The sequence below is a fragment of the Colletotrichum tamarilloi genome (genome assembly GCF_030869305.1).
Source record: "Colletotrichum tamarilloi strain Tom-12 chromosome Unknown Scaffold_28.1, whole genome shotgun sequence".
Lineage (NCBI taxonomy): Eukaryota > Fungi > Ascomycota > Sordariomycetes > Glomerellales > Glomerellaceae > Colletotrichum > Colletotrichum tamarilloi.
In genome coordinates, this window is record NW_026849411.1 from 19,400 (window position 1) to 47,228 (window position 27,829).

General features: G+C 52.1%; 7 protein-coding genes across 7 annotated transcripts; 4 read left to right on the top strand and 3 right to left on the bottom strand.

Annotated features, from left to right (window-relative positions):
• Positions 1-389: 389 nt before the first annotated feature.
• Positions 390-2,302, top strand: CTAM01_08161 (ATP-dependent RNA helicase DBP9; the record flags this gene model as incomplete). Its single annotated transcript, XM_060524182.1, has 3 exons — positions 390-671; positions 730-1,952; positions 2,032-2,302. 3 exons carry the CDS (start codon positions 390-392, stop codon positions 2,300-2,302), a joined length of 1,776 nt encoding a protein of 591 aa, XP_060381025.1.
• Positions 2,303-3,707: 1,405 nt separating this feature from the next.
• CTAM01_08162 (methyltransferase) lies at positions 3,708-4,514 on the top strand (the record flags this gene model as incomplete). Its single annotated transcript, XM_060524183.1, has 1 exon — positions 3,708-4,514. The coding sequence occupies one exon, from the start codon at positions 3,708-3,710 to the stop codon at positions 4,512-4,514; it is 807 nt and encodes a 268-aa protein (XP_060381026.1).
• Positions 4,515-5,595: 1,081 nt separating this feature from the next.
• Positions 5,596-7,363, bottom strand: CTAM01_08163 (uncharacterized protein; the record flags this gene model as incomplete). Its single annotated transcript, XM_060524184.1, has 3 exons — positions 5,596-5,838; positions 5,920-7,081; positions 7,275-7,363. 3 exons carry the CDS (start codon positions 7,361-7,363, stop codon positions 5,596-5,598), a joined length of 1,494 nt encoding a protein of 497 aa, XP_060381027.1.
• Positions 7,364-12,248: 4,885 nt separating this feature from the next.
• Positions 12,249-13,592, top strand: CTAM01_08164 (zinc finger transcription factor; the record flags this gene model as incomplete). Its single annotated transcript, XM_060524185.1, has 1 exon — positions 12,249-13,592. One exon carries the CDS (start codon positions 12,249-12,251, stop codon positions 13,590-13,592), a length of 1,344 nt encoding a protein of 447 aa, XP_060381028.1.
• A 615-nt stretch (positions 13,593-14,207) lies between these two features.
• CTAM01_08165 (O-methyltransferase) lies at positions 14,208-15,584 on the bottom strand (the record flags this gene model as incomplete). Its single annotated transcript, XM_060524186.1, has 1 exon — positions 14,208-15,584. The coding sequence occupies one exon, from the start codon at positions 15,582-15,584 to the stop codon at positions 14,208-14,210; it is 1,377 nt and encodes a 458-aa protein (XP_060381029.1).
• A 1,388-nt stretch (positions 15,585-16,972) lies between these two features.
• Positions 16,973-20,179, bottom strand: CTAM01_08166 (O-methyltransferase; the record flags this gene model as incomplete). Its single annotated transcript, XM_060524187.1, has 4 exons — positions 16,973-19,339; positions 19,399-19,683; positions 19,918-20,094; positions 20,153-20,179. The coding sequence occupies 4 exons, from the start codon at positions 20,177-20,179 to the stop codon at positions 16,973-16,975; spliced, it is 2,856 nt and encodes a 951-aa protein (XP_060381030.1).
• A 1,148-nt stretch (positions 20,180-21,327) lies between these two features.
• On the top strand, positions 21,328-27,735 carry CTAM01_08167 (beta-ketoacyl synthase; the record flags this gene model as incomplete). Its single annotated transcript, XM_060524188.1, has 2 exons — positions 21,328-27,014; positions 27,075-27,735. 2 exons carry the CDS (start codon positions 21,328-21,330, stop codon positions 27,733-27,735), a joined length of 6,348 nt encoding a protein of 2,115 aa, XP_060381031.1.
• Between the last annotated feature and the right edge of the window lie 94 nt (positions 27,736-27,829).

Genomic DNA, 27,829 nt, shown 5'->3' on the forward strand with positions numbered 1-27,829 from the left:
CGGCCAAGTTGTGAGGAGGAGTCGTAGACACTATCATCTTGGAGTACCGCAGACACTGAGATCCTCCCGATATTATTGAGATAGAGTGAAAAGTAGGTGATGAAAGAGAATAACAAGTTCTAATAGGATTAAGTAGAGAGGTAAGTAATAGTGTGACAACACCGAGATGCTGAAGTGCGAGCTAAGTCTAGAGGAACGTACCCGCACCAAAAAAAGCCTGTATTACATAAGCCATTTTCCACGCTAACGCGCCCTGATAAGATAAGCAAAGACCCACCCCGCCGCAGTCTGGATTTTTTTTTTTTGATCTGGGCAGGATTGCCTGCGTCGCGGACTTTTGCTACAGGTTCCTTTGAACATCATACTTTTCCAACACAACAATATCCACGATGAAGAGAAAGGCCGATGAGACTGCGCCCGCGCCCGAGAGCGAGAAGCGCGCAAAGACAGAAACCTCTACATCCGAACTATCTTTCTCTGATCTGGGCCTCGACACTCGATTGGTACAGGCTGTCGCTGCCGAGAGCTTCAAGGACCCTACCCCGGTGCAACAGAGGGCAATTCCATTGGCCTTGGATGGCAAAGATGTCGCCGCGAAGGCGCCCACAGGTTCCGGAAAGACGGCTGCATACGTTCTGCCTGTGCTATCGAGCATCCTGAAGCGCAAAGCTGTACGTAGCAGTTTTGACAATGGAACAACTGAACCTTGCTAACCGCCATAAACTCTAGGCCAATTCTTCGCCTGCTACCACCGCCCTGATCCTCGTCCCTACCCGTGAGCTTGCCGACCAAGTTCTCAAAGCGATCGAACATTTCTCAGCATACTGCGCAAAAGACATCCACGCAGTCAAGCTCGTCGACAAGATCTCTGATGCGGTTCAGCGTTCCCTCCTTTCAAACTTCCCCGATGTCGTAGTCTCTACACCCGCTACCGCATGGCGCAACATCACCTCCGATGCGATGTCGCTCGATAATCTGACGTGCTTGGTTCTCGACGAGGCTGACCTCATCCTGTCATACGGCTACGACGAAGATCTCGAGAACATTGCCCGAAAGCTTCCTAAGGGTGTTCAGCTCTTGCTGATGAGTGCGACGTTGTCTACAGATGTCACTACTCTTGGAGGAATTTTCGGACGCAAGCCTACCATCTTGGATCTCGACGAGGAGGAGACAGAGAACGACAATCTGTCACAATTCGTTGTCAGCTGTGGGGAGGATGAGAAGTTCCTGTTGGCATTTATCATCTTTAAGCTGAAGCTTGTCAAGGGCAAATGTCTCATCTTCGTAAACGACGTCGACCGTTCATATCGCCTGAAGCTGTTCCTCGAGCAGTTCCAGGTCCGCAGCTGTATTCTGAACTCGGAGTTGCCCGTCACATCGAGAGCGCACGTGCTGGAGGAGTTCAACCGTGGAGTCTACGAAATCATCATTGCGTCCGACGAGAAGAGCGCAATGGGCGCCGAGGAGAGGGATGCCGAAGAAGGAGAGGGATCAGAGGCGAAGAAGGAGAAGGACTCCAAGAAGAAGCGCAAGTCGAAGCGAGACGCTGAGTTTGGCGTTTCCCGGGGTATCGACTTCAAGAATGTGGCAGCCGTGGTCAATTTCGACCTGCCGACATCAGCATCATCATACACACATCGGATTGGCCGCACAGCGCGCGCTGGTCGGACAGGCATGGCACTGTCATTCTACGTTCCTCAAGAGTTGTATCGCAAGCACGTCCCCACGAGCATAGAAACCGCAGAGAACGACGAGAAGATCCTGGCCAGGATTAAGAAGCAACAAGCGAAGCTAGGCAAGGAGGTGAAGCCTTACAACTTCAAGAAGGAGCATCTGGATGCATTCAGGTATCGTCTGGATGACGCTCTGAGAGCAGTCACCAAGGTTGCAGTTCGTGAGGCGCGTATGAGAGAATTGAAGCAGGAGATTCTCAAGAGCGAGAAGCTGAAGAGGTATGTTTGTTCAGCCTAGGCTTCTCATGCCCAATGCGGGATTTGACTTGAACCTCGCTAATCAGCTAATCAATCATAGATACTTTGAGGAGAACCCAACAGAGTTGCAGCACCTCAGACACGACGGAGAGTTGAGAACAGCCAGACAGCAACCTCACCTGCGGCACGTTCCTGAATACCTGTTGCCGAAGGAAGGCAAGGAGTCACTCACAAAGAATGACATCGGTATGGTGCCGTTCCGAAAGATTGGTGGCAAGCAGAGGAGGAATAAGAGCAAGCCCGGCAAAGGCAAGAAGGTGGGAACGAGAAAAGTCAATCCTCTGAAGACTTTCAAGGCACGGAGAAAATGAGTAAAAGCATCAATCTTTTCCGGAACCGGTGGAATTAGATATTAATAGCGACTCCCATTGTTTCCTGTATGTTCTCACCGCGACGTACCTTATCGAAGGCGAGACTGAGTTCGAGCCCCCCCGGCAATGATAGCTGCGAGTTCCGTTCTGGCCGTATCTCAATCTGCGTCATATTCATTGCCGCTCCCAATGCGCCGTTGGCTACGCGGCTATCGCAGGGTCGATCTGCGCGTTGGCTACATGTAGTCGTCCGAGCTATGACGATCTCATGTGATCGTGGAAACCTACGAGTCCTTTATTCTCTCGCATTCTCTGCTGTCAATCCGATTGGCTCCCAGGTCAAGAACAGATCTCGAAAAGCCTCAGTAAATATAGTTAAGGTGCTCGAACTCCTGGTCTTTCGGTTCTCAGTCCATAGTTGGCCTAGTTCACAAAGCCAAGCCTTTACACTCGCGGCTCAACCGATCTGACAAGAGAGAAATTCTCCCCGAACGCTGAAAAAGAACAGAACACTGACCTGCCATTAGGCCTGCTGCATGTCATCGGGGCGTGGTCCGAAGATGCTTCTGATCCAAGCTGACAACCCGGGGATGGAAGAAAATGGAACGGCCGAAGTCCATGCTCAGACGGAGATAGAGCGCTGGAGCCATACACGGTGTGTTTCGGCACGAGTCGAAAAGTCATCCCATCTCTCGGCCCTTGCGAACCTCCCTTCATTGCAGCTCCCCGCGCCTCGAAACTGACGAATCGCATAGGGTTCCGAGAACCCTCGGCGGTCCGATGCGAAGCTTGTGGCATCGCGGATGGCCCCGGAGCACGGATGACGCACCCGTCGCAGCTCGGGGGTATTGATTCTTGGCTATCGCGGAGACGCCCCGACCGCGGTTGGTCTGTTGGTCTCGCGACATCAACCGCAACTGGGGCAGTTGCCGGCGAATGGAGTAAAGAGACGCGCCAGGAGATACGACTGTCCCTTTTTCTCGTCTTGGGTTGAATATGAGTCGTTGCCACACAACCTGTCACATCACCCCGCAAACATGCATGTCAGATATGTCAGAGCATGTGGTCACCATGCTGACGAGTTCGAGGGCGGATATAATGATCCAAGGGTGACCCGGGAGTTTGGGACGAGTCGAACCACTGAATCAGAAGTCCGCATAATGCCGCTTCCTTTCCCCATACGTACGAAAGGCACGAAAGTCGACTAGCACCACGCAGCTAATTCTTTTCAGCCCTCAACACAAAAAGGGTCGCCAAGTTTCCATTCTTGAACTAGAGCCTTGGCCTGTCTCACACACACAAGGAAAGGCGCAGGAGATATTAGACCACGATGATCGCCAGCACAACAACACAACCGGACTCACCATGCTCTCTTGAATCCTCAGATATTGAAAAGTTTGCAAGCATGGCAGCAACAGCAAAGCCGAACACGGCGGCCGGTGCCGCAATCTACATGCCCATACTCCTTCGCTACATCTATGACCCGGTCGTCCTCGGCTTCTACTGCCCGAAAGCATGGCGTATCACATCAAGACGCATGCGGGAGTTCTTCAACAGGCACGTCTCCAGCGCCTCGGCCCGTTCACAGTCGCCCAGCCTCCGCAGAACATCAGATACCAACGCTTTCTCACCCTGTCGGATACTGGACATCGGCGTCGGCACGGGATACTTTCTCAAGCATGCACCCATATCAGCCGGGTCCGAGGTCTACCTCGCCGACCTCAACCCCGCGGCCCTGGAAGCAGCTAGAGAACGAACGCTAGACGCGCATCCCGAGACGACCTGCGAGACCTCTGTCGCCGACTTTCTAGACCCCCTGGGAAAGGGCCTATGTTGCAAGGACCTTGGCGGGGGAGACTTTGACGCGATTTCCGTCATGATGCTGCTGCATTGCGTGCCTGGTCCGCCGTCGAATAAGGCCGAGGCTTTAATGCGCTTGCGGCATCTGCTGGCGCCGGGCGGCACGATATTCGGGATGACGATCTTGGGACGGGGCGTGAAGCACAACCTGATGGGGAAGCATCTCATGTTTTGGCACAACTTACTGGGTGTATTTGGGAATACCGAGGACGACGTGGAGGGCTTTGTGGGGCCGTTGATGGAGGTCTTTGAGGATGTTAGGTGGGAAGTTTGTGGGACAATGCTCTTGTTCGAGGCTAGTAAGCCAATGGCACAAACATGGGATACGGCTACGAGTATACATCTCCCGTGAGTCGCATGATGCAGACGGAGTCCGAAGAAGCGGTCTAGGGGTCACCGGATTGTACGAAAAGCGGAAATGAGGTAAATTTCGACGAGACAAACGAAGTAATGATTGGAAAAAGATTAAGTATGATTAGGCCTGTGGAATACAAGAGTGAGCAGTGGTACAGTCCTAGCAAGCTTATTTCCATCCGTTGAATTGACGTGATGTCTCTTTTTAAAGTTGCCAATGATCTGCTCGCCATCGCCGAAATGAAACCGGGTTTAGGTCCCTAGGGTGTGCTGGATAGAACTAGCCAAAAGGTTAAAACGGTACTCGCCAATGGAATTTACGAATGGTCAAATAGGAAGTCGTCCGCCGGGCACTTGGAGAAGTACCTCAGAGTTGATAGAAAGTAAGACCTAAGTTGTGATTGTTCAGTAATACCCATAGAGGTGGCACCACAAGGTGGTAGGACATTCAGTCAATGTCTTTACGTGCTGCTGGCCCAACTGCGTGTATAAAATTGGATCTTACAGTAGCCTAATGAATTTTACTTCCCCGACCGTTGTTAGCTTGTACTGACGCGTCATATCTCTCCGGATAGCCGGCACCACAGATTCATTCTATAAGACGGTGACAAATGCCAAGGCCAAAGGAAAGTAACAAGCCTTTTCTCGCAGGTGCCGATCCGTCTTGGACGGATGCACAGATATCGGGGTAGAGAGTGTGACTCCACGTAGTCGGTCTATGTTATTCCATCTATATGCATACAATGGATGTCTGAATAACGTGCCTAAGACTCCGATCATTTCTATGCTGTATGGTGTCTATTCTAGTTTGTGTCTATCCCAGTCTGTATCTATCCGAGTTTATGTCTATCTCAGCCCGTCTGTGTCTAGTAGAGTCATTCCAGCCTCACATCATGGGTCTAGTATCATATCCATGATCCATCTACATACGTCAAGCCATCCATGTCATTCCTTTCCAAGTATCAGGACATGATCAACTCTAGTACCTGACGCCGCCGTAAAAGTGCCCTTGGCGCATCATCATCCCGACGATCTTTGATAGAAAGTCTGACAAAATGTGCCTGGTGAGCCGCAAAATATTACACCGCGGTTCTGACACGTCTTGGCCTGAGACCTTCCATTTTCCATCTGCCGGTAGCCAAGGCTTTTTCCTCGGTGTATCTCTTCTCGATAGCCTCAAGGCTGTGCCCTCGGGTCTCGACCATCACAAGAGCTACCACGACTGTGCAAACAAACGAGCATCCGGCGAAGAGAAAGTATGCTCCAAAGGTTGACTTTGACAGGAATACCGGAGTAATTAGCGCAACGACATAGTTTGCAAGCTGTAATATTGCATGTCAGTATAACCCGGGATTACATGGACTAAGGTACGAAGGGAAAGTGTCACCGAACTACAAACATACCCAGTTCGAGCTTTGTGCAAGGCTGGAGGCACTACTGCGAGTCCTGGACGGTAAGCTTTCCACCATAAAGGTGCGAAAGCCAATGGCCCAAGTGACGCTGTATACGATGGCGAAGAGGTAGATGGATACGATGACCACCCACTTTCCGGCACCCGTCTCGGCGTGAACCTCACCAGCTGCAAATAGCGAGCCCATTAGTAGCATCAAAGCGGTGATGAGAATGCCACCGAGCAGACTTGATGTCCGGCGTCCCCATCTGTCTGCTAAGAATGTTGCCGGTATAGTGGCTGCCAGGATCACCAGAGCTGAGACGCCGGATGCGAGAAATGTGGCCTCTTCACCGCTCAGTCCAGCTTGTGTGAAAAGAATGGGTGCATAGTAGAGAATACCATCAATACCGCTCCACTGTTGCATTCCCAGCAAGAAACAGCCAAAGATGGTCCTGCTCCGAAAGGGTGCAGAAAAGGCTTCCTTGAAGTCGGTGAACAGTTGTCGTAAGGTTTCCAGGAGTGTAACGTCGGGTTTCTGCTCTTGTGCCTGGGCCAGGGATTGCTCCAGCAGTTCCTCACGCTCACTTTGGTCCAGGCCAAGACGGTCCAGCACGCCTCGGGCTTCTTCAACTCGTCCTTTTCCGAGAAGCCATCTGGGTGACGGTGGGACGATCCAGTACGTGCTCGAAAGAGCAAATCCCAGGAATGAAGCTACAGCCAGCGGCAGGCGCCATGCCAGGGATGATATCTCGATACGGGCGGTGGCATAACACATAAAGTAGCCGATGACAATACCAGTGACGATGGAAAACTGCGGCAGAGCAGTGATGATACCCCGGACCCGGGCAGGCGAGATTTCCGACACTTGAACGTAAACGTTGCTTAGAAACATGCCCTCGCCGACGCCTTTGATGAGACGACCCAAGATGAAGACACCTAGGACAGGCGAAGCGCACTCGATCCCAGCGCCGCAGCCGTAGACGAAGGCGCCCAGAGAGAAGAGGAGGACGTGCCCAAAACGGTCTGCCATGGCGCCGGATACCAGAGCTGACAGGGCGCCAGGGATGAGGACGGACGAGACGATTACGCCGTGCATTGTGGGGGAGAAGTCGCCAAAGGTGTGACGGAAGGACGGCATGGTCGTAACGGGGCCAATGCTTCCTGTATCGAGGCTTGATAGATTGATCAGCATGCATGTCAGCTAGGGGGGTGGTTCGTCCGGGATCTGGGCCTAAACACTATGACAAAAGACGAAAGCGAGCTACTACTATGAAGAGCATGGCAAGGTGTATGTAGAGTAGAGTGAAGCAAAGTAGAAGAGACAGACCCCCGCGCCGACGGGCGCAGGAGCTTTGTTGGACATACCCAAACAGCATGGCAACGCATGATGCGACAATGCTTGCTCTCACATAGAGAGGGACAGGGAACAATGCCGCCATTTTTGCCGCCGGCATTGTGACAGCGACTGGGGAAACCTTGACAGACAAAGAGCCTTTTCACGAAAGAAGAATGATAGAACCCCCTCGCGGGTGGTTAGGTTGGCAATGGTGTTTTCTCGAAGGATGCGACAGATCCCCGCGACCCTTGCCCGCGGACTCCAAAATGTCTCCGTGGGTTGCAAAATTTGGCGGGGGGGCTTATCGTGTTCTCCACCTCAACTATTGAATCGCCGGTGGCCGGGGAAAGCGTCTTCGGTCCCGGGCTGTTCTTCTTGTCTCCACTTGCCGGTTTTCGCGGTTCGCTGACTCGGGTGAGTTTGACGACCTGCGGGTTCCACTTTTACTCCGACATAGCTGACCAATGGCACAATACCGTTGCCGGCTAAGACGGTTGTCAAGGCATAGGGCGAGGAAGGCAAAACTCGCCTCTGCCCCGCTCGAATTACTCGCTATTGACAAAGTCTAATAAGTTATGGCAACTTTGCGGCAATGTATCCGCCCGTCATCCTTATTAGATTTGTGATCACCCGCTGCAAGTGTAGCACTGGCTCTTGGTTACAGCAATCAGCGTTGGCACCTTCCAATAGAGCCATCGAAACTAGTGTGGTAAAGCCCGTTAGGTATTGTGGCTGAACTTGAGAAGCTAATGATAATATTAATGAAATTGTTGAAACTAGTTTAACCCAGACTTACAAAGTGAACCATCACTTAGCACTTAGACAGGAGGAGAGCAACGGATACCCTAGCTGTTCGAAACCGCCGAATACAAACATAAAGTGAGCGATCGAGATCGCCTACAAAGCTTCCGATATTGACAATAGAATATGAACAATAAGGTGAGCTAGAAAACCCCGAACTAGTTCCCCGTCGGTGGCTTTCAGTGGCTTATGAAGCCCGTGGAGTGGGAAAGCGGCTCCGGCAGTGGTTTAAGCTTCTTGAAATCCGTATGTACGGGCCTTTTTCGGCTCCAGCTATGATCACCTGGTTGTGACAAAACACCAATTACCTATTATGGCCACTACTTCGCTTTCGGGACAGCGTATCCCACCGGACACGGGCCGCCCACGTGAAGTACGCAAGCTTGATCCTCTATGTGCACCGAAGCCTTGGCTGATAAATCACGGTGCAGGTGATTGAAACATCGACAGGGTTTGGAATACTAGAAGTTCGCAATCATTTAACCACATGCAGAACATTTTCAAACTAGTAAGTGTTCCCGCGCTTAGAGTTGAAATGGTGCTACCGTTACGTTAGCGTCGAATGCCAGGCTTCGTCCAATATCACGTACAGCGAAAAGCTTGCCGTATACTCTGTACAGAAATGACAAATGGTATGTTCTGGTATATCATAAGGTAATTAGGCTTAATTCATTCGACTTATTGGATGGTCACGGATTACCGCAGGCCCGAGATAATGGTATTCGTTGGCAGAATAACTGACAGCGGCAAAACTCATTTCATCTCATCACCGTTCACTGGCTGCGACACGTGTCATGCCGTTGCTTGACTGTCGATCATACTTTTGTTGGGCCCTTGCAGCCGATAGGACGTGAACAGGAATTCGGGATTTGGACGACATCTCAAGTGAATTAAGCAGGAGCAACTTAGTCGCGAGATTCTCGTGCAACACTGAGGCGTATTTCGGAAATGGTTCTGTCTTCTGGGTTCCAAAATATTTGGATCGCTTAGACGACTCCTGCAGGTTTGTGTTGGCGAGGTAGCTCTAGAGAGACAGGGATACGGATGCGAAATTGATACGAACCCACTTATCCGTGACTCGAGCGATGGACTCGGAGGAATACTCCGGATTTCTCTGAGCACGCCTTGCGGGCCTTTCTCTGCTTTCCCCTCTCTTTCTTCCTACCTAGAGCCTGAGCATCTCCGAGGATGAGAGCCCTGGAAGCGATTAACGTTGTCGGAAGCTTGGTGATGCTCAATAAGCCGAGGTGGATGCTTTGCCAGGTGCTGCTGTGAAACTCATGATCTCCACAGACTAGAGCCACCATTGGCTGCAGCGGCTAAGTCGTGAGGGTGTTACGTAGGCGTGTCCAAACTGTCGGCACAGGGAAGACGCAATTGCCAATAATTGCCCAGGCATGGGCTCGTCAGTGAACCCGGTGCACCGGTTCGCTCAATCGCCAAGACCGAAAACATCAGCCCAAGAAAAAAGACCTACCTTTATCTGCCGCCGGTCACAAACGATGGTTCCCAGGGCGCAACAACCAGACGGTTCCACAACTATCGCTACTGCCCATCCGGGTACGAACGGAGATCAACAGTCAGTGCTATCGTCCTAAAGATAATCAAGCAGGGTATAGAAATAGACCGGATAAGAGCGTGACGGCACTTCAATACAAGGGGACTTTCCCCGTGCAGCACTGCCCTTCCCCCGCCCGCAATCATCGCCTTGAACCTCTACTTGAAGACTTCGAGTGACCCTTATTTCGTAGATCTTCTGGGGGACGTGCTCGCAGGGCCGCGGCCTGCGGACTTGTGGCACACTACCGCCCGTGGCTCCAGAGCCCCCACTTCCATAGCGCCTGCATTATGATTGTACACTAATGTGACGAGAAATATGCCAGTCCAAGGTTACACTGGGATGAGTGGAAACACGAGGGGATCCTCAATTCCGCGTAAAACGTGATGCATTTGTCGCTTTGCGATAGGAGCCTTTCAGGTGTCAAAGACTGCTGATTTAGAGTTGCTTGAGAGAACAAGAGGAAGCTGATCGAGATCTAATACTGACTTTCAAAGTGGTAGCGCTGTGTGAAACTCTTTGGGGGTTCCAGACGGAGCTGTCCGGCTCGATGAGCCCGAATCACGGTGACGCACCTCGGCTCAAGTTCAGCGACGAACTGGCGAAGAGCAGCTTGCGAAGAAGATTGGAAAATCTGAAACCCCAAACACATTCATCTTTGGCCATTAAATCACCCAATACTGACCATCAAGCTATTACAAGTAGAAGGTGCGTGCGAACCACGGCACGGTTACCTCAGAGTCCGACAAAAGTTCTACCAAGACCTTAATTTGACGAGGGAAACAACGACGGTTCTAGAATTAGTGGCGTTGGTCATCATTCCCCATGGGAATTGAGTTTGAGGACGAGCAGCAGCTACAGACATGGGCCGCAATGATGCCACAAGAAGAACGGGGATTCATGTAGGGATTGTGCTCTTTGGCAAAAGCCCACTGCACTCTGCTGTCAAAAGTCTAAATCACCAAAAGAAGGGCCCGCGGGACACGACGCCAATGTGCCAAGCCGGAGGCGAGTCAAAGACAAGACCTTTGACGGAAAAGCCAAGTTCGAAAAAGCTGGAGCTCAGGAGCCGAGATCCTTGGGTATAGCAAAACATCCACAAAATCACTCGCACCCTCATTAAGGGGAATTCCTTGGTTGAGCCTCATCAGCCCCGACAATGAGCAGTTATGGCTTCAGCCGCTTCATCCAGTCCAGTTGACAGGTGCTTCCGGTTGCAAAATGCGAGGGATCATAGGGGCCTGAGCAGCGTGGATGGCCGATTATCACTAGTAAATCTCGATTATCGGGTATTTGTGCTCGTTTCAATGTCCTCTCCAATTATACGTAACCAGGTACGGCGAGCATGTTATGTTTTTTTCAACTTTACCCGGACACGCCTTATAACCCGATTAAGTGACAGGGTGGTAGTTTACCTTGTGCCTTACTGGGGTCCGCGATGAGGCCTCTGACTGGTCCATTTTGATATGAAACTTGCCCGCCGGACTCAATAACAGGTAGTAGCTTGTTGGACACCTCCTCCTCCACACGTTCGAGCGAGAATGCTGAGTGCCACAGGTGGGCGGTACCGCTGTCGCGGCGTTGGGGACTAGGCACATCAGCTGAGAACTCTAAAGGAGAATCAACCCCTCTTTCTGCACTGATTCATTTGGCCCTGCCGACGCGAAGCTCTGGCCCCAATTGGTCCCACAGTAGCGGAACACTCGGACAATTAGGTTCGACAGGACGGAACACCGGGAACTCACTTGAGAGGAGAAAGACTGGGCGAATGGCTCTCTCACCGTTGTCACTGGTTCCCTAATTGAGAAGTCAGCCCAGTCGATCCTACACCCGCCACACCCTCGGGGGGTCTGGTTCCAACATGTCGGCACCTTCCATAATACAACGGGGCACCCTATATCAGCCTTGCTCATTATAGCTCATTATAGAGGAAACGGAATTGGCCCGACCCAAGACGGAGTACTCCAGTTGTCCGGGGGCGGGGTCTAGACTTACGGGTGCTTGTGGGCACCAGAATGCTTCTTGATGCTTGGCAGATATTCTCGCGAAGAGAGTCCGTGAGAAGAGCTTCATAATGCTTCGTTTGGGAGGCTGGAAGTAAACAACCCCGCGAGGACCTGAGCACTTGTCAGTTGAATACAATCTCGATCTCCTCGATCGTGCAAAACGCTGGGTTATCTATTAAATTGCTACGGGCTTCAGTGATGGCTTTTGGCAAAGGCTATCGCCCCGCTGGCTTCCGACGTCTCGCAAACTTACGTCTAACTAACTTTCCATCCGAGCAAGGACTTGGCTCGAGACGAAGACCTCCGTCGTGATGCAGTATTAGGGAGATACTCTACTTAAGCTCCGTATACTCGCCAACTTCAGCAGAAGACTAAATGTGTAATGACGATGAACTCGCGTTCTCTGCTTCTTTAGCTCTGTCTTTCCCCTATCTAAGCTCATCATACACACCCGTTCTTGCCTGTTAAAGAGACATTAAGCATCTGCAGTTCACAACTTACTTTCTCGTCTTGACGTCTATATATCTCCAAGAACTGCCGGCCAAGACTTCTCTGCTTGGGAGACAACAATTAAGCTTAGTGTGCAGCCTTATTCCAAGAAGACCGGATCTTCATTCCTAAACTGGTTGAACAAGGCAATGTCGACGCAAGCACCCAGAGAAGATATCTCCCTTGTTTTCAACCGCAAGAGAAGAAAGGTCCGCAAGTCCTGCAACGCCTGCAGCTCTCAAAAGATTCGTTGCGGTAAACAGCGCCCAAAATGCCAACGCTGCGAGACAAAGGGTCTCGAGTGTGCTTACAGCATGTCAATGCGGACCGGTGAGCGCCCTCGCGTTCTTGCCTCGCCAAGCTCGTTGTCGGATACCCAGGCAACGATATCACTTGTCATGAGAGATGGCCCAGCCCTGACCACGTCCAATGCCTCGACCGTTTCTCAGATCCCACAACAGCAGCAGCAACAAGAACGCCGTATGTCAGAGCAGCCTTCGGAACACCATACCGACCTCCAGGATGAGATGATGTGGCTGCTGGAAGGCACCTCAGATTCTGACAACCTCTTGGACCAGAGTCTTTGCTTTGACGCCACTGCGGACTTTGGGGTTCCAATGACTCTGAACGACTTGTCTGCTGCTTCGACAAAACACTCATCTGCGGCTATGCCGACTCCTATGACACAGGAATACGACAGAACTTCCTTTTTCGACCAGCCTCTGGATCACAAAATGCAACAGTCCATGGATGCATCAATGAGACGTTCCGGCACAGTCGACTCAGCTCGCAGCAGCTCCAGCACGTACTCAGACGACGGTCTCTCTCGTCACAGCAAGATCCACGACTGCACCATGGAGGTCCTGGAAATTGTCTCCGACTTTCATGTCCTTGCGCAAGGTTGCCTCACTGCCGTCAAGGACCCGACGTGCACGTCCCACCTTGAGCGCCTCCTCGACGACACCCCCCGCGAGATGGGCACCGTCTTATCGCACAATCGGGAGATCCTCCGCAGGCTCAACAATCTCCTCGACTGCCGCTGTTTCATGCGACAAGAAGTGCTTGTTTTGGTGTACCTGGCCGTTTACAAGGCCCTGGGCTGGTACGCGGCGATCCTTGGTGACGACGGTTCGTCCCAAGATATGGACCAATCACAGTTTTCGCTCTTTGGGCGCATAGCCATCACCACCTCGTTCGTCGGAAGTTACTGTCTGGATAATGAGGCGCAGCGACTTGTTGCCGCGCACTTGGTCCTGACGCACGTCCGCGAACACGTCGATCCTCTTATCAAGAGGTTGCGCCACTGGCACCCTTCGGCGGCCAGGCATAACTCGTTGCCGTCTACACCGTCTTGTCCCGATGCAACCACCTGTTCGATATCTTTCCCCGTCACCAAGGGACGCATGTCTAGTGTTATCGACCAACACCACCAGGCACTCCAGGAGGAACTTGAGAGAATAACATTCAAGGCAAACAGTATCAAACGTACATGATTTTCGTATTCAATTTTTTTCCATTTGATTTTCTTAACTTTCATTTGTCTGCAACATCCGGGTGTTGGATAGGACATGGGGTTTTGGGTAATTTTACTACTTTACAGGTACTTTGTGTAACTTTCCGGTCCGTCACATTGAAGCGAAACACCAGAAGTGTAGAATTAGGTGTCACATCTTACGTTGGTATCAAACCAGCTTTCAGGCATTAGCAGCATTTACTGGCTTTTAGGCACAGCAGCGAATTAGATATACCCGCTATTAGGCACAGTATTTCTAGGATACCAGCGTTAGAGATACCCAGCTTTTAGGCTTACCAAGAGAAAGGGGTGAAAGCATCAAGCAATACATTACGGCCTTGACGATATTTGGACAATAATAAAAAACCATCTCTTCGATTCCATGTTCCTAAGGTCTTACTTATGTATCCAGATTGAACCCTGGATTGCCTCCTTGTATAATACATGGGACCCTAATAAGTGCGAAAATAACCCCTTTCAGCTATACGAACCTCTCGGTCAACGTCCCAGCGAAGCAATGATTTATCTGTCGTTACGGAAGATTTATAGGCATGATGATCCTCAAAAAAACAGAACCCCCCCCCACTTCACTGACTCACGCCAAACTTATGTCAATGAGAGAAAGTTCCCCGAGCTCAGGGCGGAATACTGTCTTCACTTGGAGCTTAGGCGTCACCGCACTGCAGAGGTTCTCGAACGCAGTTCTTGTACGTTCGCGACCATTAAGGTTCATCAACATCAGCAGGTCCCGATCACTAAAGCTTGTCAATACGAGTTCTGTCAGGCTATGACAAATGAGGGGTGGAACTGACTGCATGCGACGTTCTCTCTCACGGCTCTCTTGTCCCGGTTCAGGGACCACGACATCGTTGATAATAATACGGTCCTGGGGTCTCAGAGATGACGCCAGACTCTGAAGAATGTTCTGAGCGTACTTGTCGCTCCAGTCGTGAAGGATAAAACGGCAGAAGTAGGCAATGCCTTCTCCATCAGCAACCTTGTGCTCAGGCTGAGGCTTCATGAAGTCGTGGGGACGGAAAGTGACGCGGCCCTTTAACTCCTCAGGGCAGGACTTGGCCCCGACTTCGACGGTCTCCGGCAAGTCTTGCACCTCGAAATGGAGCTTTGGGTACTTCTTGGCCAGAGCCATTGAAATGTGGCCAGGGCCACCACCAACATCAACAATGAGACGGATGTGGTCTTTTTCCAGCAAGTGCCACGGGTATCCGCCGTCAACAGCGTGACGAAGGTCGTACGCACCGCCAACCGCAATGCCGCGCATGGCGCGGGCAAACATATCGTGCAGCTGCTGACCGTCTGCTTCGCGGAAGCGCTGGAACTGAGAAATCTTTCTGCCAATGGAGACTCCGTAGGCAGACTCGTTCGCCTCCATACTGTAGCCGTAGCTTTGCAGCGCTTTGGGGACAGAAGCGCCGGCCGGATAAGCAATGGTGGCACTCAGATCCATCCATGCTTCCAGGTCAGGGTCTGTCACGAGAAGCGCAGACATGGCGTTGTGGGCGACGGTGCCGCCTGGCTGGGCCTCGAACAAGCCATAGGAAGACGTGTGCTGGAGAATGCGCTCGACGAGGGCCGGTGTGACCTCGGGCTTGCCGACTGCCTCAGAAACGGCTGCGTATGTTATACTTCCTCCCAGTGGGATATGGCTGGCTAGCTTGTACTTGAGGGCAATTTGGAGAGAAGCTGTGGCGCAGTGCTCAAAGCTCAGAGTGATGAGTGTGTCTCTGGGTCCGCGAGCCAGACGAACAACACGTTCTGCGGCATCGACGATTGATGTCTTTGCTTGGAAATAGGGCACGTTTTCGGGAGTGAGTTCGAGGCTGGGTGCGGCGGCTTCGGTGGAGAGCTTTTCAAGACCGCGATTGGAAAGAAACTTATTCAGCTCAGCCGAAGCTGATGACAGGATTGCGACAAGCTCGGTGAGCTCGTTTTCGATAATACGGCTAGGCATCTTGATGATTGGCGGGCGAGGTGATATCAACTGAGATTGATCTGATGACAAAAGCACAGGCTTCTGATTTGAGAGTAATATGGGAAATGTGCACGGTATGATGTAACTCCAGGCATGGCGGTTGATGTTCTTTTAATCAGAACCATTTAAGACTGAATGTCAACCCGCACTATCGAAACTCACCGCATCGTCCTTTACACAATGCCGGCTTCCCGAGTTGCTTCACCGCGAGCCGGGCGTCTTCAGGTGTCATTCAAGAAGTCGATCTGGTGCAACGCCCTGTGAAGGTTCCAGACGCCAAGGCTGACAGAAAGCCCCGGAGGAAGACTCCGTTTTCCTTAGATCATGCCGGACGGGAGGTTGGAACAAGCTTGGACATGGGGTAAATGATCACCGACCGTTTCTGCTGTCATGAGTGGAGCCATTTAGGGCGCCATTTGCTAACCAAAGCTTATTAAATAGAGTTTGCGATAGCGGGACACGTCTTAATCGCCGGAATCAAAGACGCCGGCCCAGTTAACAACGTTCAGACGGATCTTTGTAACAGAACGGTATTCGTAAACCCAGTGTCTTGAGTTGAAACCCGATTACGTTTATGCAATTACCCATCTCGGAGTCTACGTCGGTGTTGATGTCGGGTCTCGGGATTCTCTTCATCGAAGTGAAGTTGCCGGCTTCCTTTGATGAATTTGTCTATTCGTTCTTTACTCAATGATCCTGATTTCCATCAGCGCACTTAGCATTCACTTCATTCATCATGATTGCGAGTTCGTTCAGAATATTGGTACAAGAAAATCAAGGTTGGCCGCTGACCACCTTATCTAGAAATATTTTGACATCTGATGAATGTGTCAAGCAGTCGTCTTTATTATTGAACGTTGTGCTGGTGGGAAGCTTCTCAGCTTTTTCAGCTCCGGATGTTTCTAGACAATCTAAAATACGTAGAGCCCTTAACAGTCCGAAATGAGCAGTACGTATGTAGTGTCTGTACTCGAAGTCAAAATTGTGCGAACTCCTAACCATAATTTGCACAACAACTCAACTATTCCGCGTGGATAAGCGAACCAATCACTGATAATGCAGACATTGCCACAACATTATGCCTTGACAGTGCTGAACTATGAGTTCAAGATCGCGAGTGTGAACAGTTGATGCCGCCTTCAGGTGCCGACCTGCCGATGTGGTGCCTATTTGCTTTCTGACGCTGCATCACAGCTCGGGACATGACTCTTGATCCCAGGGTACAGCTCGGCAGACCTTTCGTGACTCTGAAGCGCTTCATATGAGTGATGTTTGCGCCACGATCACTGTTGAGAATAGTGGAGGAAACCGCTAATCATGCTTGAATCTACTAATCTCTCTCACTATCAATCTGTGGGTCTGAGGTCTTAGAAGCCTGTCCAGGCGTCACAATCTTCCAAAGAGCGAAGTCCAAACATCTTCTTCGAACCGACTTCACTCTGCAAAATGCTTCGTTGAGCACGTTTCCTCATTCCCTCCTCAAACGCCCCAATATCCTCAGCTGTAGGGGATCCCTGGGCCGCGGCAATTGTCTTCGCAAGACTGGAAGCATCGCAAATTGCCGTCTGCGCTCCGACCCCGCCACAGGGACTCATGGGATGAATAGCATCCCCGAGCAGGGTCGCCATGGCAGACGGTGACCATGAGGGGACGTTAGGCACAGAAGACACGACGCGAATCAGAGTCGCTTGCCTCGTATCCTGTTGTTCAAAGACTGACCGAATGGAGGAATGCCACTCTTGCGTGATGGACAAACTCAGACGAGCTGCCTCGGCCGCCGCTTGTGCAGAGGTTGAGCTGCTGACCTTGGACGTCGACGTCTCTCCGTCTAGACGGAATCGAGCTTCGGGGCCAATGAGAGCCCAGTAAATGTAATCTGCGGGAAGCTGATGCTGCGACCGGCTCACCTCGCTGAAACGGATTGGCTCCAAAAGCAAAGTCACCGGCGCATCTCCGATGATGCAGGATTGCAGCATCGGTGTTTGGTCAGACACGATGGTCATCCATCTCATGCCCTTCTCGGGGAACTTCTCTAGGATCTCAGGTGTCATTGGAGTTTTCCCGTAGATACAGGCAGCTCCAGTGTCCCTGATTTTGTGGCTGGGAACGAGATTGCGACGCACAACTGAGTGCAGGCCGTCTGCACCAACAAGGAATCGGCCTTCTACTGTTTCACCATCCTTGAAAGTAACGGTAACAACGCCTTGATCAACATCTGCCTTGTAGGATGACAGCTCTTTGCTGAACTGGATTCGGTCCTCAATACCCGTCATCAGAGCAGTGCGGAAAGCAGCTCTGTCAACGCAGTAGCTGGGGTGAAGGCCAAGTTTTCCGCTCAACCCACCGCCAGAGCGACTGTTGACCACCAGACCGGTAAATGGGTTAAAGTCGGTTTCCCCGATAGCCAGGGTGGCGCATGATGTCTGAAAAGTCTGATAGACTTCCTCGGGCAAACTCTCGGCCAGTGCGACGGCAGCGTCTCTGCGAAGCTTGAGGCGGTATCCTTGGGGCCGCGAATCAACCGCGGGATCCCTTTCGAATACCCGGAAGGGAACGTTGTGCTTTTTCAGTGCCTGGGCCAAGCACAGACCGCTGATGCCAGCGCCCATGATCAGGACTGGCCGGCTTTCCGTCGCCGGCATAATGGGTTTCTTGATTTGGATGAAGTCGTTCGGGCTGCCGGGTGCGGAAGACTGAAGTTGGACGGTCAAAAGCCCCATGACACTGTCGTCAGGCTGACGCGAGTGTTCGATCTCCATCCCCACGTCATTGAGCAGATTCTTCCAGTTTTCTAACTCTCGCTCTCTAGCGTTGAAGACCTGCATCATCATGAGATCTCGAACTCTCAGCTGCTGCTCGTGCTGGAGAGTTGTTGATCCTGGGGGCGGGAGAATTGTGTCCATGATCACGATGCGGGCTTTAGGGTTTGCCTCGAGTGCAGTCCGAAGATTTTGCAAAATAATGCGAGCATCTCTATCAGGCCAGTCGTGGATGATCATGCGAAGGAAGTAGACGTGGGCATCCAAAACTGTTTGAGGCTTGAAAAAGTCCGAAGACATGAACTGGATGTGCGATTTGACTGCCGGATCGATGCTAGTGTCGGCATCAAATGCCCGCTGAGCAGTCGCAACTGTCTCTGGCAGATCTTGCACAATGTACTTCAAATGTGGGAATTTGGAGGCAACGTGGACCGCGAGCTGGCCGTGAGAACCGCCCACATCGACAACCTTTGCGCCCTCTGGCAGCGAGGCCCAGTCGAAACACTCTACGGCATGCGCTAAGCTCCAAGGCCGGGAGGCTGTGACATTGCGCATATAGCTCGAAAACACAGATGTGAGGTCTGGGTTCTTTCGAATGTGGTCAAAGAAGGGATCTGTAGTATTCTCGGCAACGTTGAAAGCTGTCTGATTCTTGGCGTCCGTGTCGCCCCAGCGGCGAGTTGCTTCAGGGAACTTGTACGCGACTGGCATCGAGTAGTTCATCATCCAGCGGGCCCAGCTCATGAAATTCTCGTCGCGAACAAGCAAGGCCGACGACCGGCTGTGTGAGACGTGGCCGGATGTAGGCTCTTCCAGGAAACCGTTGAGCACAGCCATCCGAGCAACACCTTTGAGGTGCTTCTCGGGAACGCCCGCTTTGGCTGCCAACACCGCGTATGCAATCGAGCCGTCTTGAGGGAGGTGTTGTAGGACATCGAGATCCACAAGCCATCGGACGCAAGTTAACTCTTGGTACTGTGAAAAGTAATTGTTAGTTGCGAATGTTAATCGCAAAGGATGGTATAGATGCTTACCTCATTGGCCAGGTGGTCAAGGTACTCTTCAGGCATAGTCGCCAGTTGGAGAAGTTTCATTGCCGACTCCATGAGCTTTTTGCGAGGATTATGAACAGCCTTCGACTTGTCCTCGAAAGGACTGGCCGCAATCGATCCATTGTCTGATTGACGGAGAAGCTCAGCTCCGTGAGACGCAATCGAGTCCAGTGAACTCCTCAGTCTCTGATAGAAGTCCATTGCAACGAGTGTAATATGAGGGGCACTGACTGACGGGATAAATTGTGGCAAAGGGATGCGGGAAGACTACCAATTCATCACACATCACTCGCGAGGAATTGGACGATTTACATTTTAAGGCAGCCTCCAACTTCTAGGCTCGGGTGGTTTGACGATTTACGAAGTGTGGTGTTTGGATTCAATTGCTCTGTGCCAAGAAAAAGCTTCCCGAGACAGCTGCCCAAAGCGATCCGCGGATCGCTAATCAATCTAGTTGTGTGTGCGAGTCCGAGCTGTTTGGGTGGCTCGGGGTATACTTACCGTCATTTTGACGGTGAACGAAGATCTACCAATCGTGTAGAGCCAATTACCGGTAAAAGTGGAACCCGTAGGGGCAGGTTCCCGAGGTCGTCCTGACAGTGAAACTCGCGAATGCCAAACTTCAATTCCCCGGTCAGCAAAAGGTTGAGAGCTTACAATGGGTAGACTAGTTTCTGACTGTCGGAGATCATGTTGTCGGAGCTTTTTTACTTGAGCGAGGCCAAATCGGGCATACTCCTGCTGAGCCAGAGTCTCCTTTCATGGCTTGCCGCTTGCCGAAGCCCTAGACAACAATGTTGTTTGTAGAAGTCACTAGACATAGCAAATTCCTAGTGAAGAGAAAATCAGCGAAGTTAGTTGGTAGAATGATTTGGCCAGTAAGTCGGGTTTTGAAACTACCCGTGGAGAGAAGCTGGTCTATAGCGAGGGAGGAGCCTATACCGGCTTTACATCGGAGAATGTTCAGCGTGCTGTGAGGAAAGCCTCGAGTCAGTTCAGTTTACCTTTCTTTGACAGATTACTTGCGTCTTGCATGGTATGGAAAACGTGAAAATTGAGTTGGGTGATGTAATCCACACGTGTAGAGAAAGTTGAGTTTGGCGCTTCTTTCGACTGAACAACGATCCAGAAGATTTACTAGTCGATTTCGATCCAGGTCGACTAGGCTCGTGCTCTCTATGTTACACATGTTGTATTATGACGCCCTATGATTGCTCTTGCTCGTCGATTCGGGTGGGATAAGTCAATATCACAGACATCGAGGCTAGTAATGGACCATTGAGAATGTGTACGACATGTGTAGAATTGGCAACACTTGCACATTCCCGAGAGACCCTAGGTCCACAGGGCCTTACCAATGCCCCGGAACACGCAACCGTGTCTCAGGTGTTGATCTAACGGTGACTTACCGGCCTAATCAAGACATCTCATAGCTGTTAGGTAGCAATCTTACCTGTGCCCGAGATGACACAATGTCTCCGTGCCTTACCAGCCCGCCGGTTCCCAGGCCAGGCTGCTAATCTCACCTGAACGATGATAGGCCGAACATGGAAATGCCGTGGCTTTCTCTGAGAGGTGGAAGACAGAGCTATACGAGCTTGCCTTTCCCGGCTTATACGATTACCGATCGGGACATTCTGCAACGATTATGACGATTCATCATGACGATTGGGATATAACATGACCAGCTTGGCAACCTCGTATAGTCGTTCTTGGAAGCACACTCAACTGCACAGCCTCTTCTACACTCAACTGTACTCGGCCTATCATTCTCTAGACCAAAGGTTTTCTCTGAACTCTCGATCTGAGTTGTTGATTCATCTGAACCATTTTCATTCTCACCAATCCTCTCTTCTATCTTGGCAATCACTACCCAGCCTTGTTCTATTTTCCAACTCAGACTCCTCCAACATGTCGGGTCAAGATCAAGTACTCGCCTATGTCTTTGGCGACCAAACACATGACATCGCAGACACGCTGCGTAGTCTGGTACAATCTCACCATGATCCACTCGTGATCGACTTCCTTGAGCGAAGCTGTGGAGTGCTGAAACACGAAGTTGCCTGCCTATCTCCAGAGCAACAGGCGCGATGCCCACGCTTCGCTACCTTGGCAGATCTCCTGTCATCATACCGTTCCGGTACCCTCAACCCCTGTCTTGTACAAGCCTTGACATGTATTACACAACTTGGCCTCTTCATCCGTCAACATAGCAGCGGATGTCAAGTCTATCCCACACCCGAGAACAGCCTCTTGGCCGGAATCTGTACCGGTGCCTTGGCTGCTGCGGCCGTGAGCTGTGCTCATAGCGCCCCTAGTCTTCTCTCACCCGCGCTTCACGCCGTTGCTGTTGCCGTTCGCTTGGGCGCGCTCGCATGGGACGTCGCTGATAGAATCACCAACAAGCATGAGATATCCGATTCTACCAGCACGTTCGATTCGTGGTCTCGCGCCGTGACTGGATCCAGCCCGAAGATTCTTGCCGACGCTCTGCTGCAATACGCTGCTGAAGCTGGCCTGCCCATGACGACTACCCCGTATATTTCAGCCATTATCGGGCCTAATCAAGCAACCGTCTCTGGACCGCCCGGAGTTCTCTCCAATTTCTTGGCCTCGGCCATCGGCAAGTCAGTTGCACCTACGTCAGCCTCGCTGCGCATCACTTCCCCGTACCATTCTGCACTATTCTACAGTGAGCACGATATCGAGCAAGTCCTTGCTAGTGTTCCACTGAGTAGCTCGTCTCTGGCTGGCATTCCTGTCATCTCCACCAGCATCGAGGGCCAAGTGCACTCCACCAAGACAAGCCTCCGAGATGCTCTCGAGCAAGCTGCGCGTGACTGTCTTGAGAGAAAGATGGCGCTTGAGCAATTGCCGGTCCGTATAGCTGAGCATGTTAGACGCTCGGCCAAGACGACGACGGACAGCATCACAGATGTGATTATTCAGACTTTTGCATTCCACAGCACGGATCGCCTTGTCTCCCCTGTTCGTCGACTTCTACCGTCAGATTCCTACTGTGTACAAGAGAGGTCCCCTCTAGCTGCTGAAGAGCTTGCCTCGCTGGCAGGCAATGGTGCTCTCGGTGCCGATGGCGGTGCTTCGAAGTCTCCTATCGCCATCCTTGCTGCTTCCGGCAGATTCCCTGGCAATGCTGATACTATGGATGCATTCTGGGATATCCTCCACAAGGGTGTCGATACTCACGAGATGGTTCCAGCCTCTCGATGGAACGCCTCTGCTCACGTTGGAGACACATCTGTGAAAAACGTCTCTGGCACCGGCTTTGGTTGCTGGCTGCATCAGGCACCGCAGTTCGATGCAGCCTTTTTCAACATGTCGCCCCGCGAGGCCGCACAAGTCGATCCTGCCCAGCGCCTTGCACTTTTGACTGCCGCCGAGGCTCTCGAGAAGGCGGGAATCGTGCCGAACCGTACTCCGTCTACTCAGAAGCACCGCGTAGGTGTATGGTTTGGTGCCACTAGCAACGACTGGATGGAGACAAACAGTGCGCAAAACATCGATACCTACTTCATTCCCGGCGGCAACCGTGCATTCATTCCGGGTCGCATCAACTATCACTTTAAATTCAGCGGTCCCAGTTACACTATCGACACTGCTTGCAGCTCTAGCTTGGCTGCGCTGCACTTGGCATGCAATGCTCTGTGGCGCGGCGAGGTTGACACCGCCATTGTTGGAGGTACCAATGTCCTCACCAATCCTGATATGACGGCTGGTCTGGACAGAGGCCACTTCCTCTCCCGTACCGGCAACTGTAAGACATTTGACGATGACGCTGACGGATACTGCCGCGGCGAAGCAGTTGTCACGATCATCCTCAAGCGACTGGATGACGCCCAGAAGGACAAGGACCCTATTGAGGCTTGCATCTTGGGGGTCGCCACGAACCACAATGCCGAAGCAGAGTCCATCACTAGACCCCATGCCGCTGCTCAGAAGGACCTATTTGAGCATATACTTGCCGAGACCAAGGTCAGCTCCAACGACATCAGCTACGTTGAGATGCACGGTACGGGTACGCAGGCTGGCGACGCAGGGGAGACCACTTCCGTTGTGACGACCTTGTCTCCGTTGACGGCTCGCGGCACATCAGTCCGCCCAGCTACCAACCCTCTCCATATTGGTGCCGTTAAGTCCAATGTCGGCCATGGCGAAGCTGCTGCTGGAGTCACCAGTCTTGCCAAGGTCCTCATGATGATGAAACACTCGACCATTCCTCCTCACATTGGTATCAAGACCAAGATCAACCACAAGTTGCCAGATCTTCAAGCTCGTAACACCCGCATTGCTACTGTCGCGACCCCTTGGGTCAGGCCCGCGAATGACAGCCGCCGAGTGTTGCTGAACAACTTCTCTGCCGCAGGCGGCAACACCGCTATCGTCCTGGAAGACGCTCCTGTCTTCAACAATTACACCGGCCCCGACCCGAGACGCCATCACGTCGTGACGCTCTCCGCTAAGACGGGCGAATCCTTAGTCTCTAATCTAGGCAACCTTCTTCAATGGCTCGATGGTGCGGCACCGCGTGAAGACCCCAATCTCCTCGCAAAGCTCTCTTATACAACCACCGCCCGCCGTATGCACCATCGGTACAGAGTTGCTGTGACTGCTACTAGTATTCCCCAACTCAAGTCGTCGCTGCAGAAAGAGCTCGATGCCCGTAGCGGAGGAGAGAAGATTCTGCCTGCCCCGGCCAAAAAACCCGGCTTCGTATTTACTTTCACAGGCCAAGGCTCACCACACGCTGGTATGGGTGCGGACTTGTACGCCCGGTTCGCTTCATTCAAGAACAACTTGCAGCGCTACAACCACTTGTGCGTCCAGATGGGCCTGCCGTCGATTCTTCCTCTATTTGAGGAGCGGGACTATTTTAGCCGTGCTTCGCTTACTGCCCTCCAGTTGGCGCACGTCTCTTTCCAGATGGCTCTTTGCAAGCTCTGGGAGTCCTTTGGCATCACCCCCAAGGCAGTCGTCGGTCACAGTCTTGGAGAGTACGCCGCTCTTTATGCCGCGGGTGCTCTTTCTCAAGCCGACGTCCTCTACTTGGTAGGAAAGCGATCTCAGCTGATGGAGGAGCACTTAGCCCAGGGAACGCACGCCATGCTCGTCGTTATGGCTGAAGAGGCTACAGTCCTCGCTGCTATTCCTGGTGTTGTCGGTCGCGACCTCGAGGTCTCGTGCCGCAACAGGAAGCACAACATCGTTCTCGGCGGAACCATTGCGCATGTCAAGGAAGCCCGGACCATTCTCGAGTCGAAGGGCATGCGCTGCCATGTTCTCGACACTGCACACGCTTTCCACACCTCTCAGGTTGACCCTATCCTTGCTCAGTTCCGGAAGATTGCAAAGGGTATTCACATTCGTCGCCCTACGATCCCAGTTATCTCGCCTACTCTGAGCAAGGTGCTTCGCGAGGCCACTGATTTCGGCGAGGACTACTTTGTTGAGCATTGCAGAAAGCCGGTCAACATCATGCAGGCCGCATCTGTCGCCAAGGCAGAAGGCATCTTGGATGAGCGCACTATCGCCATTGAGATTGGTCCCGCGCCTGTTGTTGCTCCTATGGTTCAGGAAGTCGTTGGATCTACGATGCAGACGTTCGCATCTGCACACAAGACTATTGATACCTGGCAACTGATGACCGATGCCTTCTCCGGCATGTATGCGGCTGGGGCCAACGTCGAATGGTCTAGATACCATGCCGACTTCCCAGAGTGCCAGCAGGTTCTTCAACTGCCCTCCTACGGATGGACTCTCAAGGAGTACTGGATGCAGTACACCAATGACTGGAGTCTCCGCAAAGGTGATGCTCCCATTATCATGGGGCCTGCCAACTTGGCCTTCTCGTCGATTTACAACGTAGTCAAGAACACTCTTCAGTCAAGCTCTGACGGCGAGGTGGTCGTCGATCTCGACCTCAACGCTGACGATGTTCATTCCATGGCTCAAGGTCACAAGGTCTACGGTGTACCTCTATGCACTCCTTCCGTCTATGCAGACATTGCTCAGATGATTGGCAAGTATGTCAAGCAAATCACAGGCATGGACGTCGACGCAGTCGGAACCGAGGTGGCAGAGATGCACATCCAGAGTGCTCTCGTCGCCAATGATGTCGGACTCAAGCAAGTCCTTCGCACCGAGGCAAAGTTTGATGCGGCGAAGAAGTCTCTCTTCTGTACATTCTCTACCCTCGACGGCAACGACAAAACCATGGAGCAGCATGCCAACTGTTCAATCCGCTTCACCGAAATCGATGAGACCAAGTCTCAGTTCGCTCAGGCTGTTTCGGATGCAAAGATTCGCATGAAGGCCATCCAGGCGCAGGTCGGAGGAGATGAGAGCACTTTCCGGTTCAGCAAATCGATGATCTACAAGATGGTTGGCCAGCTTGCCGATTTCGACCCCAAGTATCGCGGCCTGTCTGCCATCACTCTCAGCAACAACACCTACGAAGCTGCAGGTACTGTGTCATTCAAGGGCATCCCTGACAATGGAAAGTGGTTCTCCAATCCCGCTTTCCTGGACTCCATCTCTCAATTAGCTGGCTTTGTTATGAACGCCAATGAGTCTGTCGATCTTGACAAGGAGCTTTTTGTCAATCATGGGTGGGAGTCGATGAAGCTCTTCACTCCTAAGCTCGATGCGAACATGACCTACCACTCATATGTGAAGATGACTGAGGGCAAGGACAAACTGTGGTCTGGAGATGTTATCATCTTCGATCAGAATCAGAACCTCATCGGTATCCTTGGTGGGGTTGCGTTACAAGGAGTCCCCAAGCGCCTTATGGACTACATCATCAATTCGGCCATGAAGAAGGTCTCGGGTGGCTTCTCATCGGCAAAGTCTCAAACGCAACCACTACAGCCCCAGGCAATCGTCACTTCGGACATGAAGGCAACCTTTGGAGACATTTCTCTGGCCGAGACTCAAGCTGCTCCCACTGCGCAACAAGCTGCAGAAGACTCCTGGCCTGTGGCTCTCAAAGTCTTGGCTGAAGAGAGTGGTCTTGATGAGAAGGAGCTGGCCGACGATGTCGCCCTCGCTGACATTGGTATCGACTCGCTCTTGTCACTTGTGATTTGCGGCAGACTGCGCGACGAGCTTGACGTTGATCTTCCAGAACGGGCACTATTTGAGGAGTGTCTCACTGTTGGCGACATTAGGATGCGTGTTTCTGGCACCGCGATGTCGTCGACAGAGTCTTCTGGGCATGAGAGCGACATCACAAGCGTTGAATCTGACAATGCTTCGTCGGTGGGCTCGCCTGATCTCGACAACTTGGCGTCGCCTTTCTCCGCTGCCATGACGCCAATCAATGGGCTTGATACCCCTGGTTCTTATTTTGAGGTCATCGACATAAGCGCTGGAGACTTCAAGGGTAAAGCCGTTCCATCGACTCCTATCGTGTCTACAATTCCACCGGCGTGGTCAATGTACCTCCAAGGTTCCCGCACGAAAGCCAAGGAGACTCTTTTCCTTTTCCCGGATGGCTGTGGAGTAGCCACTTCCTACTTGAGTCTTCCGACTATCTCGCCGACTACGGCACTTGTTGGCTTCAATTCGCCATTTGCAAAGTAAGTAATAACGTGCTTATTTCTGCCACTCTGATTCAATACTAACAAGTCTCCCTATAGAACTCCCAGCCGAATGTACGACCATACTCTTCGAGAGGTTCTACAGTCCTACATCGCCGGCCTCCGTCAGAAGCAATCCCGTGGCCCCTACCGTCTCGGAGGTTGGTCAGCGGGCGGTATTCTCGCCTACGCAGTGACCCAAGAACTCATTGCCGCCGGCGAGGAAGTCACCTCTCTCACGCTTATTGACTCTCCCCCGCCCAACAACGGCCTGGATCACCTGCCTGACAGATTCTACGACCACTGCAACAAGGTCGGCATCTTCCGCAACGAGATGCGTCGCGGCGCGGAGCAGTCTGAACCGCCCGAGTGGCTGATGCCTCACTTCCGCGCCTCAACTGAACTTCTGCACGACTATCATGCGCCCGCCATGTCGCCCGAGGCGGCCAGAAAGTTACACGTAAATATCATCTGGGCAGGGGAGTGCGCTTTTGATGGGGTTCGGTACCCGACTTTGCCGCCTGCCATGATGGAAGGCGAGGATTGTGAGGGGATGAAGTTCCTCACTGAGAAGAGGAAAAATTTCGGACCCGGGGAGTGGGCTTTGCTGTTCCCCGGTGCGTCTATTACGACTACGGTCATTGAGGGGGAGCATCACTTCAGCATGATGCGAGGTAGCGGCGCAGACAGATTGGTCGACGCTATCAGACGGGGTCTCTAAATTCACTTTGTTTCATTCTTTCGTTCATCACTATACTATTCTTCCTGGAGTTCAGGGCGAGGGGATCTTTACTTTCAGAAGGCGTTTGGTTGGC